Source organism: Vigna angularis, chromosome 2 (genome assembly GCF_016808095.1).
Source record: "Vigna angularis cultivar LongXiaoDou No.4 chromosome 2, ASM1680809v1, whole genome shotgun sequence".
NCBI classification, from domain to species: domain Eukaryota; kingdom Viridiplantae; phylum Streptophyta; class Magnoliopsida; order Fabales; family Fabaceae; genus Vigna; species Vigna angularis.
The window spans coordinates 1,262,000-1,281,105 of record NC_068971.1 but is presented as its reverse complement, the minus strand read 5'-3'; the positions used below and the strand labels follow the sequence as shown (position 1 = coordinate 1,281,105).

Here is a 19,106-nt window from a genome sequence, read left to right as displayed (position 1 = left end):
TATTAAATTTATAAGAAAAAAAAACAAAGTGATTCGTAATGTTTTGGGTTTCGGAAAATTAGGTACAGAGTTTGTTGAAAATTGAAAAATTAACCAAAATGTTAAAAAGTAGGTTTGCTAATAGTCAAAATAATATTCTCAAACAATCCTCATTTAGTACACATCATAAAATCATTTCCTAAAATATTCCTTCTTTTAAAATTACTATACTAAATCTCAATAGAATTCAATAGATTATGACACATATCTTAGATAATAATAGATTATGGATATTTATTAATTCTATTTAATATCAATACATTTTCATCTCAAAATTTTGATTAGTTGATTTTTATATAAAATATTTTTCTTTCGTTCCACAAGTATACGAGTTTACTCAAAGAAATAATTTTGGGAGTTTTAAAAACTTCAAACTCATTAATATGTATTTTCATTCACTGAATGAGTTACCTTTGAATATATAGTCACTCAACAAGTTGTGTTAGTTTTCTCAATTTTTATAAAACTTGAGAAAACAAAGATTCATTTTAAACTCCTTTGAGTTATATATAAGAATTTTTATCACAAATATACAAAATTTCTAAAATTTAACCAAAGAGAAAAAGTAAAAATGAACTTAGTAAAAAAAGTTGATTGATTGTGAATGTAATACTTTATGTCAAAATTCCTATGATATACTTTGATTTTCAAACACATAAGTAGATTGATTGGAATCTTAAAAGAAATATATAAAAAAATGATAACTTTTAAAGAGATATAACTCTTACAAAATAAATTTTACTTAACTAATTTATCTATCTATAGATTCTATATTTGAATACTAAAATAATTGAATTCCTATCTACAAAAGAATAATTATACTCCTAACTACTTAATAGGTTTTAATGTAAAAATAATTTCGGTAGTTAAAAATCTGTAAAAAACACATCAATAATTTCAAAAAGAAAAAAAGAGTGGACAAAATATAAACTTTATTCAATATATCAATTACATATTTATTTTGAGAAGTAAGATATGAAAGTATAAACTTTATTTGATAGTTATTTTAAATTATGATATGAATAACGCATTGAAATAAGTTAAAAATTATAAAAAAAAAAGTTATTTCACTCAACACAAATGAAACAATTTTATTATGACTTTACATACCAAATTTATCTATAATCTAAATGAAATAGTTTAGCAAAGTAACCCAATGTTAAGAATAAGAACCACTTTAATTTAAAGTATTGAACTCTTATAAAAATTAATATGTGAATTGAAAAAGGCTCAGGACCTCATAATATAGTCTTCTAAATCGAGATTATCTAGCATTCCACACCTTTTAAGTAACTATGATCATATAAAATTAAATAAATAGGCAATTATTTCACGTTCAATTATTTTTTATTCCAAATAAACTAATTCAGAATACATTTGTGTATTTAATTCCATTGGGTCGATGAGATTTAAAGTCTAATGTATAGCATAACATCTAAAGCCGCGAAGTAGAAGTCTGGGAGGTGTCTTCAACGGCCTGGATCACGCGACGCAGAAAAACCTTCCGATTCTGAGCGTACACATGTCCATCCCACCCTCTCTTGACCAAACTAGCGGCTAAGTTGAGCGCAGCCTCAACGGTCTCATCGGCGCTAGAGTGAGCGGAGTCGATGACACCGAGCCGAAGCGCATCCTCGGCTTTGAGCTTAGCCGCAGTCATGACGACGTGGCGCCGAGCCGCGGGCGTGGCGACCTTGGCTTCGAGGAGAACGTGGAACCAGACGGGAAGGACGAGGCTGATGTCGAGCTCGCTCATGTAGAGGAATCCCCTGTCGCTGCGCATGAGGAGGTAGTCGTGGGCGAGGGCGAGGGTGAAGCCGGCGGCGGAGGCATGGCCGGTGACGGCGGCGATGGTCGGCATGGGTAGTGTGAGGAGATCGTTGACGACGGAGCGGAGGAGGGAGTCCATTAGGATCATGCGCTCTCGAGAGGACTGGGCCCACGCGATGTCGTAGCCGTTAGAGAAGAATTTGCCGTGCGCGGTGGTGATGAGGGCGGAGGAACCGGTGGCTTCTTGGCGGACGCGGCGGAGGGAGGATAGGATGGACTCGAGGAGAGTCGGGTTGAGACGGTGCTCGCCCTCACCGGTGAGGGTTAGGATGAAAATGTTGCCTCTCTTCTCCAAAGTGCACATCTTTGTTTGGATTGGAATGGGATGAATGAAGAATGATGTTTCTCTCTAGTTATTCCAATTACCGGTAGTTTTGGAAAATTCGACATTAAATACTCATATACAAAGGTATTAAATTCTCTAAACACAGTTCTTTTTCGCTTTGATTACCTTCTTTCCAACTCATTTGAATAAAATAACATAGTTTGATCATCACTGAAAGAACAAAACATTTAATACAGTGTGAAAGGAGAAAATGCACTTCACCGTGTTAGCGCTTCTTTCTACTATTTTATATTTGAAATCGTATAACAATGTGTATGATGTGGGAAAGATCTACCCTCTACTAAAATTGGCCTTGTGAAATATTCAAGCTTCCAGAGAAGGAAATCTAGTTCCTCGGTAGTTAATTCAAAGCATCTGATTTTACAAAATGATAAAACCAATATACAGAAAATGTATCACTAAAGCCAAAGAAAAGAAACATAAGATTGTGTACAATGCTAAATTACATGATTGTTGTTGATTACGCACCTGCTACCAAAACCATATTGAAAGAAAGCAAGTTGTGATTTAACAAAGAGGGATTCAAAAACGCACACCACACCAAAAGTGTTTTTCTTTTGTACTGAGCCAAATTACCAGCCCATCAATGTCCTTCTTACTTTGTCCACAATCTGACTTCTTGTTTGGCTTCTGGTCAATGGGAAGTTACGGTTTTCCTCCAACAAAAATCTATACACTTCCCATTGGCGTTCTTGCGTTGAATGTCTTACAACTTCAGCCTGCAAGCATTGCAGGAAAAAGTGAAACTGTTTCCATTCTGGATTTCTTCATAGAACATCGGAAGTTGTCACAATAACTAAGTTTTGTAACATAAAAACTTACAGAGAAAATGCAAACTCCCAAAGCTTTTAAAGCCAATGTAACATCATAGAATACGCGGGGCCTTCCCTTTCCAGACAGCTCCACAGGATTAGCAACCAGAAGTTCTGTGTCTGGACCCCGGCTCGCTATGATCACCCTCAAAGGATGAAGCATCTCTTCTTTTAAGCATGAACATAAGGTTTTCTGACTATCAGGATCTATGATCTTTTTCCCATCATTTTGCTGAACAAATAAGTCAATGTTTCGAAAGCCTTCCACGCTTGATGAAAATCGACCAAAAGCAACCTGGTTGAGAAATATGTAAACGACCAGTGAAAAATTTATATAACAAAACTTGTAGTCAGAAATTGTATACGAATAATGAATCTTAGAATGATTTAGCAGAATAAGATCAATGGATTAAAAATGGCAATAATCAAGTCCAAACTGTAGCAAGTATAGCAAGACTTGAACACCATTTTTCAATTCGTTTAATCTCAGCTCAGGTGACTTCCTTTGATTCAGTTTCATGTATAATGGTTCACTAGGGAGAAGAAGAAGGCCGTTTGCATGCATATATAATTCAGGAGACAATACCTTAATATCAGAGTCCTTAGAAATCCTCATAATGTCATAACACAGACCCTTCTGGTCAACACACTGTATCTGAAGTAGTGTATGAACTGGGCTCAGTGAATTATCTACAGTAACAGTAGGTGTTTTCAGTGTTTTCATATCTTGGCTAAGAGGGTGCAAAGACACCTTGTCCAGCAGCTCAGAACTAAATAATTCTTCAGCAAAAGCTGGTGGAAGAGAAGAAAACCCCTGCAGGTGTCCATATTCAGGCCCAGCCAATTGAAGTTCACTGGAGATACACCTCTCTCCTAAAGCGTCCTTTAGAGATTCACACACATAATCTTGTCTCTTTTTCGTGTGAAGCAATTCCCTGTTTTTATTATTAAAAGAGTACAAAATGTCACATAATCATCATAAGCTACAAACTACCTATAAAAGTACGAGCACGAACGTCTAACTGGTATATTTTCCATCCAGATTCTGCATAAAATAATTATGAAAGAGTAGAAGAAATGGAAGAAACCATAAAACAAATTTTTTTTTCTCTGTTCATCTTGGGTCCCCTGTAAGTTTTAAAAAAAAATCAATTTAGTACCCATAGTTCCAACTGCTGCAATGTTCGATTGTCAAAGATTGAACAGGATAGTTTAAAGAGCTACGATAGTTCGACAGCCAATCTATCATATACAACTATTATACAACAAATTAAAATTTTAAATAATATTTTTTTATTGGTTTGTTTGTTAACTCACTTGTGTATAATATTAAAGTGAAGCCATCAAATGATTATTTATGAAAAATTGGATGTCAAAAGATAATTTTTTCGAGTTTAAACTATGATATTTATTCCATCAACATCGTGTTAAAGATCTTAATACACGTGATTCAATCCTAGGTTGCAAATAACAGTCCTCTCCTCAATTCATTCAGTATCCACTCCAGTTCTCATAAACTTCATTATCACAATACCCAATGGAATTGCAAATAGTGACAAGATAAAAATAAATTTGTCTGATTTTTTGTCCAAACAAGCAAAGCATGGTGATCTTTAGAAGCCACACGTATTGTTGCAATTCAGAAGCAATAGGATAGGAATAATAATACCCCAGTTCTGACACCAATTTCACTGTTCTTCACATATGAATCTATTAGAAATAGGCTGTTTAAGATGACCACTTTTCAAGGTTTATAAATTCTATTCAAGCCATATATCTCTCGTTGATGAGGAATTAAACTACCACCTTGATGCTGCAATTAAAGCAATCCCTCAAGATACCTCAACTAAGGTGGGTTAGTAATGACCACAACTAAAGTGACTTTCCACCAGAATCAAACACCATTCTCCCAGGTGAGCTTTTGTTTGACTTACCACTTTCACAGACATATGTTATATAGAAGTTTCTAAAAAAATTGAATGGTGTAAACCAGAGCACTCAGTAGATGCAGAATACAAACAAGAATCTCATACTCACATCCCATCTGTGATAAAGAACATGTCTAACACCCTGCCATCTGGGGTTGGCATCGCTTTGACTCTCTGAATAATTAGTTCAAGGTTGCACAGGATTTCATTAATATCTAAAATGATACAGAGAAGAAAAAAAAAGTGTCAAAAACTGCACACCCTGTGTGGTAACCAACCAAAGGAGAGAACAAAACAGAAACTAGTCACCATATAGCAACCCTTTTTGATCTACACACCAAACCTTCAACAGATAAATCGGAGGCGGTGAAGGACTCGTGGAGAGTTGATTGAAGTGATAAGAAAACAAACATGAAGGGCAAGCCGAAAGGAGGCGAGTCTTCAAACTCTCCCAGTCAACTTTGACCGATGCTGGATGTGGAACAACCCAAAACACGATGTAGCACCACCTTCCATCCGTGGAAATATCTGCATCTCCATCCAATTAACATAATAAAACAGCCACAACAACAACAAACCATACCTCCAAAACAATGAAAAAACCCAACATCAAATAATGCAACAGGTAGCTATTGTTACTTCGAGTATCTCTGCAGAATTATAACAGTAAATCTCGAAACTCGAAAATACTAATTAAACTGTACCATGAATAAACAAACTCAATGTCAAACTATACAAATGGTTGATAACTTTTTTGTAAGAGCTACAAGTATCCGTATTTTCTTCTTTTGCAGAACAAAACTCATGATTTAAAAACTGATTACATTTGAAATAACTCTGTATTTGTTGATCTACGTGTCCGTATTAAATGGTTGTTATTTGCAGAAAGAGTCGTGGAAGAAGCAGAATTTCCGAGAGAAAAGTCACATAAAAGTAAAACGTTTAAAGGTTTGAGATTTGTTGCAGAAAGAAGAAACCCAGTTGAAAAAAGCGAGGTACCGGCGCGGGTAATGCGGAGACCAAACTCGAGGATGATTCTGCAAAGATCACAGCCGAGACCAGCCTTGTCGGGGCAATTGACGGTGACGATGCAGGGCTCACTGAGGTCCTTCCCTTGCTGGATCACAACGACGTCGTCCCATGGTATCCCCATGACTGTGAAGTGGTGGGTTTAGGTGACGACGGCCACCGTGAAAAGCATTGCCGGAGCCCAAAATGGTGGCTGAGGAACTAACGGAACTGTGAATGAAACCAGTGGATTGTGGAAGACTGAATTGCACTAAGATAACGTGAGTATATATGTGCTTCTAAGGATGCAGTGAATCTTATTTTTTGCAATTTTCAGAATTATTTCAAATATGAAAAATGGATCAACTTTAATTCCTTATTAAAATCATCTTGATTTTTTTTTTACTTATTTCCTCAAGCTTCAAATATAAACAGAACTAAATAAATTTTACATTAATTAAAAAAGTAATTAATTTCATTTAATTTTAGGAATGACATTTATAAAATATGTTTTCTATTATAAGAAAGAGTAATTGAAAGTACTAGTTAAAATACATTTTCGAATATATATTTCTATATAGATAAAGTTTGTTTATGTTTCAGTCAAAATTTTCAAAATTACTTTAGGAAAGAGTTAATTATTAGTATCATAAAAACTATTATAAAAATATTCATAAAATTAAATAAATTATATGATAGTAACTTTTATTTCAAAAATCATTTTTTTATAATGTTGAGAGACTTGTATGTTTCATTTATAGACTTGAAAGTAAAACAAAATATAACAAATAATATTTATTATATTCAAAAAAATTGTTTTATTTAAAAAATATGCTTCATTCTTCTAGTATGTGGTGTTATAATTATCGTTCATCCAAAATTTTTGGCAACTATAGAAGTCAAACAAAATTATTATAACGCGTATGATAGATCGATACATTTACTTTTTGCTACCATGGATAAAAATAATATATTTTAAAAAATAAATAAAATTGAAATTTAAAACTTCTAAATAATCTATTTACATATTAAACTAACTATTATTCAAGTATTCGATGTACTTGATTAGAGTTTTTATTATTTTTTATTAACTTCAATATGTTAAATCTGTTCCCTGACATTAATTTTTATATTCAACATATTTTTTATTTGACAAATCCCCAACGTTTTAATTGTGGTAGATGTACACTATAGCTCTAAATTAATAACAGGAATTATTATTCTAAATTATCTTAATCTCGTTAATAAACAAAAAAGCAATAATGCAACTTAAAATATTTATTTGAGAGTGGAATTTATGTTATTAACTAAGTTGTTAAATTTAGTCAATTTATATATTGATCTGTATTTAATTCTAGTGTAAAACTTTACATTATTAACAAATTAAAAGTCTTTTTTACAATGTGTCGTGTATTTATCATAACTATTAAAAAAATATTTTTATATAGTTTTAAATATATTGTAACTTGAGTATTTGTAGTTAATTTCTATCAAATTCGACATTCAATTTTTTTTTTATATTTATCAATTAAGTTGTTACTGTTTAACTTTTTTTAAAATTAGATCAAATAAATATTTCCTTCATCTTACTCTTCTTTTGTTTCTGTGTATTCATGTAACGAAGCACAACTAAAATCAATTAAAAAAATTGGTCTCACTAAAATTAAGGCTCTTATTAATTTAATTTCTTATATTTTCTAATTGAATCCTTATTTTATTTTATTTTAAAAAAAATCCTCAATGTTATCTTTCTGTTAAATGAACGTTGATGTCATTTGAAATATATTATGTATCTTCCACCTCTAACTAAATCGTTACTGAAAATATAAAAATAATTCATTATAGTATATGACACCTTCCAACAATCTATTTAACAGAATAATTCATTTGAAGCTTTAAAAAAACTTAATTTACTTAAAACTAAATATACAAAAATAATTGATAGACTAAATTACTAAGTAAAAGAATAAAACAACAAAGCAAGATGATAGATTAAAATAATAATCACATCTCTTAATTAAAGAAAAAAATTAAATAAACAAATACCGAATTAAAAAATATAAACTTTTAAATGTCCAATAAAAAAACATAAAACTCAATTGAAAACATATAAATCTATAAATAATTAAAGTTTAATTAACTCTTTCTGATAATCAAATTCATTAAACCTTAATCCATGATAAAGGCGTAAGGGTCTCTACCTCAATACAACAATGTTATTCGCTTGGAACGAAAACAAGACAAAAGTCATATCACTGCTGTGTCAGTTTTTTATTTGTCATTTTCAAATATAACTATTTGTATTTAGCTATCATTTAAAACACCATATTCATTATTATTTTTCATTTATACAGGAAAATTAGTAGTGGCATCGTGGTCACCTAATATTGTTGGTTAAGATCATTATTTTTATTTATATCTTATTTGATAAAGTACATGCCAAAAAATAAAGAAAATATATAGTTTAAAGTTTGAGAGAAAAAACTTGGAAATATTATTAATCATTTATTATTAGCGTAATTTTAATTTTCTTCAAATATTATAAACTAATTTTAGTTGACAAAGAAACTTGCATAGTAAGATACTTTCATATGAAGTAAAATTTTACATATACTCTTTTAACCATGCAATTTTTTTTTTCCTTAACAAATATAAAAATTTACATATATCATCCTAGAAAATGGGTTGTTGTTTTTTAAATTCATTTTACTTTTTCTTTGTGAAATCATAACCAAAAAATAAAAATAAACATACGGTTGTTATAATTAAAATTTAAAAATAAAAATTATACATTTACATAAATAATGTTGATTTTTTGCTTTGTTGTTTGCTATTGATGGAGGGTGGAGATTGAGATATTAAGTGGGCCATACGAGAGATTCCTGGTGTGTCAATCCACGTCAACGCTCACTACACCGTGTTTGGCCACATCTTCATTTTCATTTCTTCGTGCCTTTTTATTTTAAACGGCCCACCTCTTCCCATGCGTCCAACTCATGTATTATAATATAATTATATATTATTAATATAAAAAAATTATAAGTGCAAACCTTCTTAAAATTCAATCATTTATGATTATAGTTCATACAATTCTTAACATGGTATTAGTATAAATCTCAATTTACAAATTAGTTTTTTTAAAATTAAGTTAGATTGAAAGTTAATTTATTAACACAATAAAAAATATCACATTGATTCATCCTCTTAAATTCTCATAAGTGGAAAGTTTTGTATGAATTATTCTCCGTTATTAATTTAGTCAAATTTACAGTAGTAACAACTAGAACAATAAATTAAAAGCATATTTTAGAGTTTATGATGTATTAAGTATACGAATCTACTCTTAAAAAAGTATCCATCATCCATTATAAAAATGAACAATCTAAAAATATTTATATTATAAAATCATGAAGCCATTTAAAAATTTGGTTGCCAAAGAGCACTAATGTTGGTTCATCATATTAATAGTAACAACAAATAAAAATCACAAAAAAAAAAATTAGTTAAAAGTCTTTCCTCAATTAGAAATAAAATTAATTTAGAATATATATAGTAGATTTAAAATTTATTTTATAAATCAATTTTATAAGATTGATTTATATTAAAAGTAAATTCTTAACATGATATAAAAAGGTATATACTTCATTACGAAAATATGTGTTAAAATTTTTACAGTAAAACTAATTTATAATATATAAATTAAGTTTTGTAAAATTAAATTAGATTAAAAATCTATTTTTTAAAATAAGTAAAATTTTAACATAACTAAAAGAAACGACATTCATTCCTCCTTTTCATAAATGAGAAGCTTTACATGAATTAATCTTTATGATTATTGATTTTGATAAAATCCATATTAGTTTAGCCAAATTTATAATAGTAACAATAAATTAAAAGCATTTTTAAAGTTAACAATGTATTAAGTACATGAATCTACTTTTAAAGAAATTGAGTTTAAGAATTTAAAAATAAAAAAATCATAATTTAATTTACACATTGATAAATTTATCTGAGCTAAAAGTAGTTTCATATGATACTTATGGTTTATAGTCAGACCATTTAAAATTAAGTGACATAGTTCATAGTGAGAGATGTATTTTATAGGTCTTAGTTATTTTGTTATTTCTACATCTTAATTAATATTTAATTTCCTGGTTTAATCTATTTCAATAGTATTACAAATACATAATACTCGAATTTTTTCTGAAGGCAAAAAACTTAAGTATACTCAAAATTTGAACGAGTTAAGTCTTGAAAATAATGAGATTAAAGTTTGTTAAGTTACATTAATTACCAATGAATCACAAGCTAGATTATTATAAATGAGAAACAATAAAATAATTCATTTAAAAGGAAAATAACATCATGTTTCAAAATATGTTGAAAAAAAAATCAAACATCACTTATCTATACAAGTACTACATAAACTTCTTAGAAGACGCTAAGGTTCTTTAGCCCATTTTAATTATAATTTTTTATTCATAATAATTATTATTTTTAAAAACAATAATTTTTAGTTTATAAATTAGCACATAAATTAGTTAAATGATTAATTATTTTTTATTGCTAAAACTATTTATTATTTAAATTATCTTTGTAGTGTTCGTTTATATATATCATCAAGGATAAAAAAAATAAAAATCCATGTGAGCAGAGTTTCAGAAATTTAAGTCATTTTTGTTCCTTTAAACGCAAGTCTATTTTGTCTGCATGTAATCAAATATTGTGTTGATCTTCCAGCTAAAAATATCAGAGAAATTTCGAACATTGTAGTAGAGTTTTGGTTTATTGAAACTAATTGCGTGATTTGACTGATTAAGTAATATTACTTTTGCATAAGTAATATTACAACAACTAATCACTGATTAAAACCATTCTTAGCAGCCATACTTTTCCAAAAGGTGCCAAAAAAACAAATAAACAATGAGTGGTGCATGTATTCATCATCATTATCAACTATGTCAATGTGACGAAGGAAGGAAACAAATAAATAAATCTAAAAGACAAAAAAAAATTTAAATAATATGTTTAAATCATATAGTGCGTGTGAATAATATTAAAAGACAAATAAATGAAAAAAAAAACATGTGAGTTTAAACTATTTGTATACACTGTGCACTCCCACTTCAAAATTATCTACATTTATAGACAAAGTTAAAGTAATTTAATTATGTTTTTCATAAATTTGTTGGTTTTATTCAAAAATAAAATAAAATAAACACATCATTTGAGTTTCCATTTTCTTTTGCAGCATGAAAACAACAGTTAGTTAATTATTTGTGGCTTTGTTTTATTCATAAAAGTAGGCTACAAACTCAAATGATTGAAAAGATAACTTTGTATATATTTAATGTATTACCAAGCTCATACAATCATCAGTTTACTTAATTATTATTATTATGAAAATAATAATGATAATAAATAATACAACACCAAGTTGGTGTATTAGGACAACAATTTGATTGCAAAAAGACAGATAGTTGAAAATGATAACTTGTCTTCCTGAAAATGAAACATTTACCTTTTACCTTGCATTTTGGATAACCATACAAATTATTCAGACGACACCGTTCCACGAGTCTATTTTAAGGAAAATTCTATTTTTATTTTTAAGGAAATATAATCATATAGTTCAAAACTATATTTTAAGATACCAAGTCCACAGAAAATTTTAAATTAACGGCATTAATTTGGGAAACACTTGCAAGAGGTAAAACCTACTTCCATGTTCTTTATTAATTATATAAATCTCTTGTCTTCTAGCTACACAAAGATATTGCTTTCGGCAACAAAAAATTGTATGATATTTAATTATAATTTGATAACAATAAAGAAATTAATTATAATAAATTTCTAAAATTTAGACTATGTTAAACATTTAAAAAAAATTATTAAATTAAATCGATAAAAATATAAATCAAAACAGTATGTGCTTCCTACTCACCAATCTACTCAACAAACAGAAGTCACAATACACTAGTAAAAAAGTTGTTTTTTAACTCGCCCTATAGGTTTCGGTTTAAGAAAAATCAAAGTCTATCAAAACGCGGTGACATTTTTATAGTTTAGGTGAACTTATACGCCTCGGTTCAAGGGGACCTAAAACATATAAGGAATATTAACTCGGTTGATAGTAAAATCGATGCCTAAAAGTCTACCTTTTCGCCTGACAAGTATGAAATTTGAAGTCTACACAGAGCCTATGGCCTCGGTTCATTCAGAACCGGCGCAAAACCACGATTATGCCTCGGTTTAGGCGGGGATCGAGGCATATAGCCATTTCGTATTTTCATTTCCCCCATTCCAGAAGTACGGTTTCCCTCATCCCCTCCTTCCTCCCTACAACCCTTTCCTTCTCCACTCCCCTCTCCCTCAACTCCACCATTCCCTCACCACCCTCTTCTCCTCCCTCCGCATCCTCCAAAACGACCTCGGCTCTTAGGGTTTTAGCGCTCAGAGGTGGAAGCCGCTGTAGGACCCCACGGCGTACCTCAGGACGGTGCACATGGCCATGAAGAAGAGAAAGCTCGTGACGGTGCGGCGAGAGCCTACGACGGTGCGACGAGAGCCCGCGACGGTACGGCGACAGAGCCCGCGACGGTGCAGCGAGAGAGCGACGATGGTACTGCGATGGCGGCTGCGATGACGGAGCGGCGAGGATGCGGCGGCGGCGTGGTGGCGGTTAGGCGCTGGATCTGCGTTTTTGATTTTTGGTTTTTGGTTTTGTTTCTCTACAGGTGGATGGCGAAATGGATCTGCGTTTTTGGTTTTTGGTTTTTGGTTTGGATAGTGTTTCTCTGAACCTCCGTTCTCGTCTCCTCTGTTCGCTTCTGATTGCACTTTCTCTGGCAACGATTCACAAGGAGGAGGAGTGACATTGTTTGTGACTCTAGAAACATCAGTGCAATTCCATTGATGCTTCTTTGGTTTTTCATTGAATTGGATGGTGACATTGGAGATGCAAATATTTGTGAAAGGGTTATTAGAAATTCCTTGGAGTGTTGCAGACATCTTGACCTGTGTTGCAACAACGTCTCTGTAATTTATCCCAGTAATGTTGGGTAGTGCTTTGGGATCATAGTTTGGATCAGGGTGTGATTTGTAAGCGCCAGTCATCCAAAACACATACTTCATGGTTGTCAGGTTCATTCCTTTCACAAATATGTCTTTCGCAAATTTTATCCCATACTCATCCCATCCACTTATTGAAACACAGTCATCACCAGAAACAATGTTATGGAACTTCTTCATAATATCAAAGAAGAGCAACTCCAGTGTCCTTTTCCACTTGATTGCAGAACTGAACGAGAACGAGAAACCATAAAAGAACGAAAAACCAACAAATGATCTCGGTTGAGATTAAAAAAATTAAAAAACTTTATTGTCTCGGTTGTCTGTTAACCGAGGCAAAATTCGAACCCTTTTAACTCGGTTCAAAATCGAGACAAAATGCCTACCTTTTTTACCTTGTCTGTATATGCTTCGGTTGCGGAACCGGTGTCTATACGCGAAAATAACCAAGGTCATTTTCCTTTACTGCACTAGTGATAGCTCCACCAACAGATGACCTATTACTCACCAGTCAAATGTTCTTCCTTCTAATGAATGAAGTCATGTTTAATTTGCACTTTCATTTTTAAGAGAGTCTTTTAAATACCAAATTGTAATGTTTAATGTTATTGGAACAATGTGTTATCATCAGTCTATACTTTGTGTATTTTGATAAGACAGTGTTACAAGTACAATGTTATCACTAGTGTGTACTTGGTGTATTTTGAACAATGTGTTATCAGGTTTCTTTTGGTTATAAGACAATGTTATTGGAAAAATGTTTTGTATCAGTCTGTCACTCATTGCTCCTCTTTGTTTCACATATTACTCTATTATAAGACAGTGCCAACTTTATTAATTACTCTTAACGTAAACTGCTTATGGAGTAAATTGATTACTCTCAAAGTACTCACATTGATAGCTTAGTTAATGTTAAGTGTATTTAATGTTAATCATAATCTAGGTAGTTTCAAATGATGAGTTCCTTTTGGAAAATTATATTTCATGGCCACTTGTCTGACTATTGTATGGAATTTGTTGTGTGGGTTCAAAAGAAATCAAATGACACAGTATTAAACACTAATCACTGACCTTTATAAATAAAACACACTTTAACATTACCAAATTACAATACATCAACTTGTGCTAACAAATCAATCAAGTTTCATCAACATACATATTACAATTACATTAAAAAGACATATATCAAAGACCATCCTAGTAACACCTCCAACCACTTTTCCAACATAACAACACTTTTCTCTAAACAAGCTATTTTCATCTTTTCAACATCAGGTTCTTCCATCTTCATCACACTTTGTTCCATCATCATCAAACTTCTACCCACTTGTTCATTTCTTCCACTTCTACTCCTTTCTTCTACATTCAACACATTTCCTTCTTCTATTCCTTCTTCACTGCACCATTGAAAGAAGTTGCAGCCAACAATATCTTTGCCACCACCCTGTTCAATAAAAGGCACACTCCCTCGTCAAAACCCAAAAAATTAAACAAACATTTATGCTTATATTAAACTGACCTTGAAGTTAGGGCAACCCCATAATTTTTTGCCCTTATTTTTAGGGGTTCTCGCAATGTGTAACACTGCAATGTGACCACAGAAGCAACTGGGTTTTACACCCAACCTCCTAACACTGCCACTACTGTGTTGGAAGCCTAAACCCAAACATTTGCAAGACGAAAATGAACGAGACATTTCCTCAGCTGCACAGTGTTTCGAGAACCCCTTCTTCCCCAAGACGAACACGAACATAAATCACTTTGGATGTGAGGGGATCCCTTTAATAGTTAGGCTACCAACAACAACAATATTATTATTCCACGTGGATTTGATGATTCTAAAACACATCACCCATGCAATGCCACGCCATCAAAATAAAAAATACATCTCAACTCAAGTTAACTCTGTGTTGATGGATTGGAAAGTGTACCAAATCGCAAGAGTAATATAAAATGGTAAGACCAAGTATCGTATCCCAGAGAACTCTCGACACTAGACAGTCGTGTGATAACTCGATTAATTACTTAAAGAAAACGAGATCATTGATTTTAGATGCAAAGGCAAAAAATTAAATATGAATGCATTTTGATCAATAGCAGGATATCACAGTGATGAACGAATGTTGTTTGTAATATGAGATGAATATGTTGCTGGGGTTAGATTTCACCAAGTTTCCTCTCAAGTATGTAAGAATTCTTCTTTATGCATTAATGTTAACGTCACTCACTAAATCACTTAAATCCGATCCCTCGACGAAGAAGCCTGTCCTTAATCACCAGTTCATGCAATTCCTAGCATTCCTAGTAATTAAATGTGAAGATCAAGAGTTTTAAGACGACCAAGACTTATACCCTCATCCCTGAGCAATATTACTGTTGGGAGAATTCAACAAGAACCTGAATTGTAAGGAACCTCCCGATACTCATGCAATTCATACATCATGCTATGAATGAGTTAAATAAAGCATGTAATAATCACAGATGAATTACTCTAACAATTAATGAAAAAACATATGTTATTGAGAATCAATTCAAATACATGAGAGTTCACAAGGTAACAACAAATAGAGTTTAGTTCACCATAGACATGGTGAAACTAGATGAATAATGGAAAAGCATGAGATAGCAAAACCCTAAAAGTAGAGGATGGAAGCTCCCGCATCCAAATCCGCCTTTAGAGAGTGGAAGAGTGTGCGCTTGTGCTGCTCTAGCTAGAGATACCAAACCTAGGACGCCTGAGTCCTTTAAATAAAGCGAAGACAAAACAGAAACAAGGCCCAAGCCCGTATCACTGGCGCTTAAGCGCCCCACTTAGGGCGCCCGGGCGGTGAGCGATTCTCTTCTGCGCCTGAGCCTCCAAAAAGGGCGCCCAAGCCTTGAGCATTCCTCCCTTCTGGTGCTTTTCCAAGCCTTTTTGAGCTCCATCTCCTTGGCACTTCATCTCTGCTTTTCATATTATCTCATTTCCTGTCAAAACAAGGGGAATGAGCCATAAAATCATTAAATTCAATATCAACTCTCTTATTCACACAACTTAACAGAAAAACATGATTCCAAGCAAGTTTCTAAGCAGAAAAGGGTTCATTTGGTATCAAAATTACATCACAAATAACAGTATTTTCAACCGTTATCATTCTGTCAGTCACAACTTAACGAACAGGATAAAATTAGCTCAATTTTACAAATAATATAACCCAATTGAGACCGTTTCAAATACAAAACCCACTTGAAATTCCCCAATAAAACCAAGGTTTTAACTAATTTTTTTTTATCGTATGTAAGAAATTATAATTTGGTATGGTCGTTATCTATTATTTGATGGTAAGCATTGACATTTTTCGTATTTCAATAAAGGAAACTTACATTTCTTATATTTTTAAAAAAATTCACTCTTTTTTTTTTTATAAAAAATATGTTTTTTCATAAATTTTATGTTTTAAAACTTTAATCTTTATATATTTTTTGTTTAAGTTATAACCTATATAATATTTGTAAGTAAATTTTATATTTTATTTAAGTTAGTGTTACCTTATTAAAAATACATGTGAAAAATTTGTAAATTTATATTTAAAAATAGAATATATAAATCTCAGTTTATTAAAATATAAGAAAGGCAGTGTTAATTTTAAAATGGTCTTTCATCTTACACCTTCAAGACTTTCAGCCTTCATCTTTAAATTTTCTTAAAATGCCTATTATACCAAATTTAGCAAATTTTAAAATTTGATTACATTTTCGTTAAATTTCAAAATCCAAATATATTTTAACGAAATCCAGGAACTATCAAATTTTAGTTTCCATTGAAGAAACAATTGCATGTCACAATCCGGTAAAAAAAATTCTAAAATTCTAAAATTCTTAATTACTATTATTTTTATTTTTTTATTAGTATTATATAATAAAAATTACATTTTAACAATTATTAAAATATAAAAATATATTAAATAATATTAAAATTTTAAATTAAATTAAATAGCTATTAAATTATAAATAAAAAATAAAGTTTTAAAATTTTTTATTAATAGGATTTGGAAATCCGTTAACACATGTTAACGGATACCAAAATATCATGAATAATTTTTTTTTAATTTTGTTTTCTATTTAAATTTAAAAATAATTTAATTAAATTTAATATTTAAAATAATTTAATATTTATATATATTAAATTAGATTTTATATTATTATTTTTATTTCATTTTTATTACTTTTGTTATTTTATTTTATTTTAATTTTTTAATACAATTATTATAATAATACAAATTATATTTTAATAATTATTAAAATATGAAAATATAATAAATAATATTAGATTTTTAAATTAAATGAAATTGTTATTAAATTATGAATAAAAAATAAAGTTTTGAAAACTTTGGTTAATCGGATGAATAAATTTTTTTAAATTTTGTTTTCTATTTAAATTTAATAATAATTTAATTAAATTTAATATTTTAATATAATTTAATATATTTATATATATTATATTTGACTTTATATTATTATTTTTATTTTAACTATTTTAATTTATATTTTTTTAATAAAATTAAAAAAAAATTTATTAAAGTTAAAAAAATAATTTTCTTAAAAATTAAATGTGTAAAATAAACAGTGAAAGATACAGGGTGAAACACTCATTTTAAAATTAGAAAAAAAAAATGTAATAATGTAGCATAATTTTAGAAGTGTTAAGTCAAATTTGTTGCTTTTTTCATAAAAAGAGAATTGTTCCTTTCATCACCCCAATAACTTCCTATATTTCTCTAAAATATTTTAATTATAAAACTACCCATTTTACTTTAACCTCTTACTTTTTTACTATTTTATCAAAACCCTAAATCCCCACCTCATTTTTACTCACATTGGCGCAACACCCCCCTCCCTCTCCCAAACTCTCACTTTCAAACTTTTTTTCTCTAGATCTGTTTCTTCCCAACCCTTTTTATCCATTGCAGTTTTCATTTCACTCGTTCTTTCTTTTCCATTTTGGTCTCCTGGTTGTGCGATGGTGGTGCGACAATGGTGCGGCGGTGGTGCGGTGGTGATGCTTTGGTGGTGATTCGTGTGTGGGTTTACTGTGTACATTTTTTCTTTGGTCCATGAGAGAGGTTGGTCATGATAGATATTTCATTTTAATTTTAATGTATTGGAATATGTTGTGTGTTGTATGTTTGGTTGTTGCCCTGTGCGTTTTCTATGTTTGGTCGCTGTGCGTTTTCTGTGTGTGTAAAAGAAGAAGATAATCGGTCATGCCTCAATGGATGTGGCATATCCGTTTGGCCTTGAACGAATGTCGATATCTGTCTACGGATGTTGACATCCGTTTAAGACTCCAGCGAATACCCACATCTGTTACAGTGATAAACTTATATATTCAAAAAACTTGTGAAAAATGTCGACCACCTTCAATGACCATACGAAGCTCTCCCATCCCTGCACCTTTTTCTTGCACCACTTCAAATCTTTTTTGCTACTTCCTCTAATCACTGGAGAACCTTCTTGCACCACAACAAATCAATGTTATCTTCAACCAAACACACCATAATATCCCCCACGCTACACCGCTACAGTTTCAACAAACTAAAATTAGAGGGAGAAAAAATTCTAAAGGAATTTCATTCAACGAAATTAGTGAACTGTTGTGAAGGTGCATTGACGAAAGTGGTTGATTGTTGGGTAAAAAAGTAAAAACAAAAATGAAATATTATTGAGGACAAAAAGAAAATGGGGGAGATGGAGGGAGTGACGCGTGGGGTGGATAGAGCAACTCTCTCACATAAATAATATATAGGCCTGCAAAACGTATTAATTGGGCTTATTAGGAACATTTTTGTTTGGATTTCTATATTTGGTATTTCTTCCTCCACATCATGGCTTCTTCCTACACCTCTGTGGGGGTGTGTCTAAAGGATAAAAGAGTCCTTACCCTCTTCTCGTTCTTTGTCCTCGTTAATTACTCCAGTTGTATTTTCTTTTAGTCCAACATTTTTTATTTCTAATGTTTTTTTCTACTTATAAGAGTAACATATTACATCGCGGAGTATTTTTAGTTCTTAGCAACAATTTTTTACAATTAAA

General features: G+C 31.0%; 2 protein-coding genes across 2 annotated transcripts; both read right to left on the bottom strand.

The window, feature by feature from the left end:
- Positions 1–1,235: 1,235 nt before the first annotated feature.
- LOC108338296 (enoyl-CoA delta isomerase 1, peroxisomal-like) lies at positions 1,236–2,328 on the bottom strand. Its single transcript, XM_017575087.2, has one exon. It carries the CDS (start codon positions 2,171–2,173, stop codon positions 1,475–1,477), a length of 699 nt encoding a protein of 232 aa, XP_017430576.1. The 5' UTR covers positions 2,174–2,328; the 3' UTR covers positions 1,236–1,474.
- Positions 2,329–2,586: 258 nt separating this feature from the next.
- On the bottom strand, positions 2,587–6,238 carry LOC108338295 (ACT domain-containing protein ACR9). The gene is made up of 6 exons (XM_017575086.2): positions 5,955–6,238; positions 5,265–5,483; positions 5,065–5,170; positions 3,614–3,962; positions 3,038–3,322; positions 2,587–2,934 (listed from the first exon to the last, which is right to left on the bottom strand). Exons 1-6 carry the CDS (start codon positions 6,106–6,108, stop codon positions 2,788–2,790), a joined length of 1,260 nt encoding a protein of 419 aa, XP_017430575.1. The 5' UTR covers positions 6,109–6,238; the 3' UTR covers positions 2,587–2,787.
- Between the last annotated feature and the right edge of the window lie 12,868 nt (positions 6,239–19,106).

Excerpts from the sequence above, each read along its gene's own strand:
- LOC108338296 (XM_017575087.2), bottom strand. The coding sequence starts at position 2,173 with ATGTGCACTTTGGAGAAGAGAGGCAACATTTTCATCCTAACCCTCACC.
- LOC108338295 (XM_017575086.2), bottom strand. The coding sequence starts at position 6,108 with ATGGGGATACCATGGGACGACGTCGTTGTGATCCAGCAAGGGAAGGAC. Across the intron at positions 5,484-5,954 it reads TCTCCGCATTACCCGCGCCG|ATATTTCCACGGATGGAAGG; the intron begins GTACCTCGCTTT and ends ATGGAGATGCAG. Across the intron at positions 3,963-5,064 it reads TTCTTTATCACAGATGGGAT|GGAATTGCTTCACACGAAAA; the intron begins GTGAGTATGAGA and ends TAATAAAAACAG.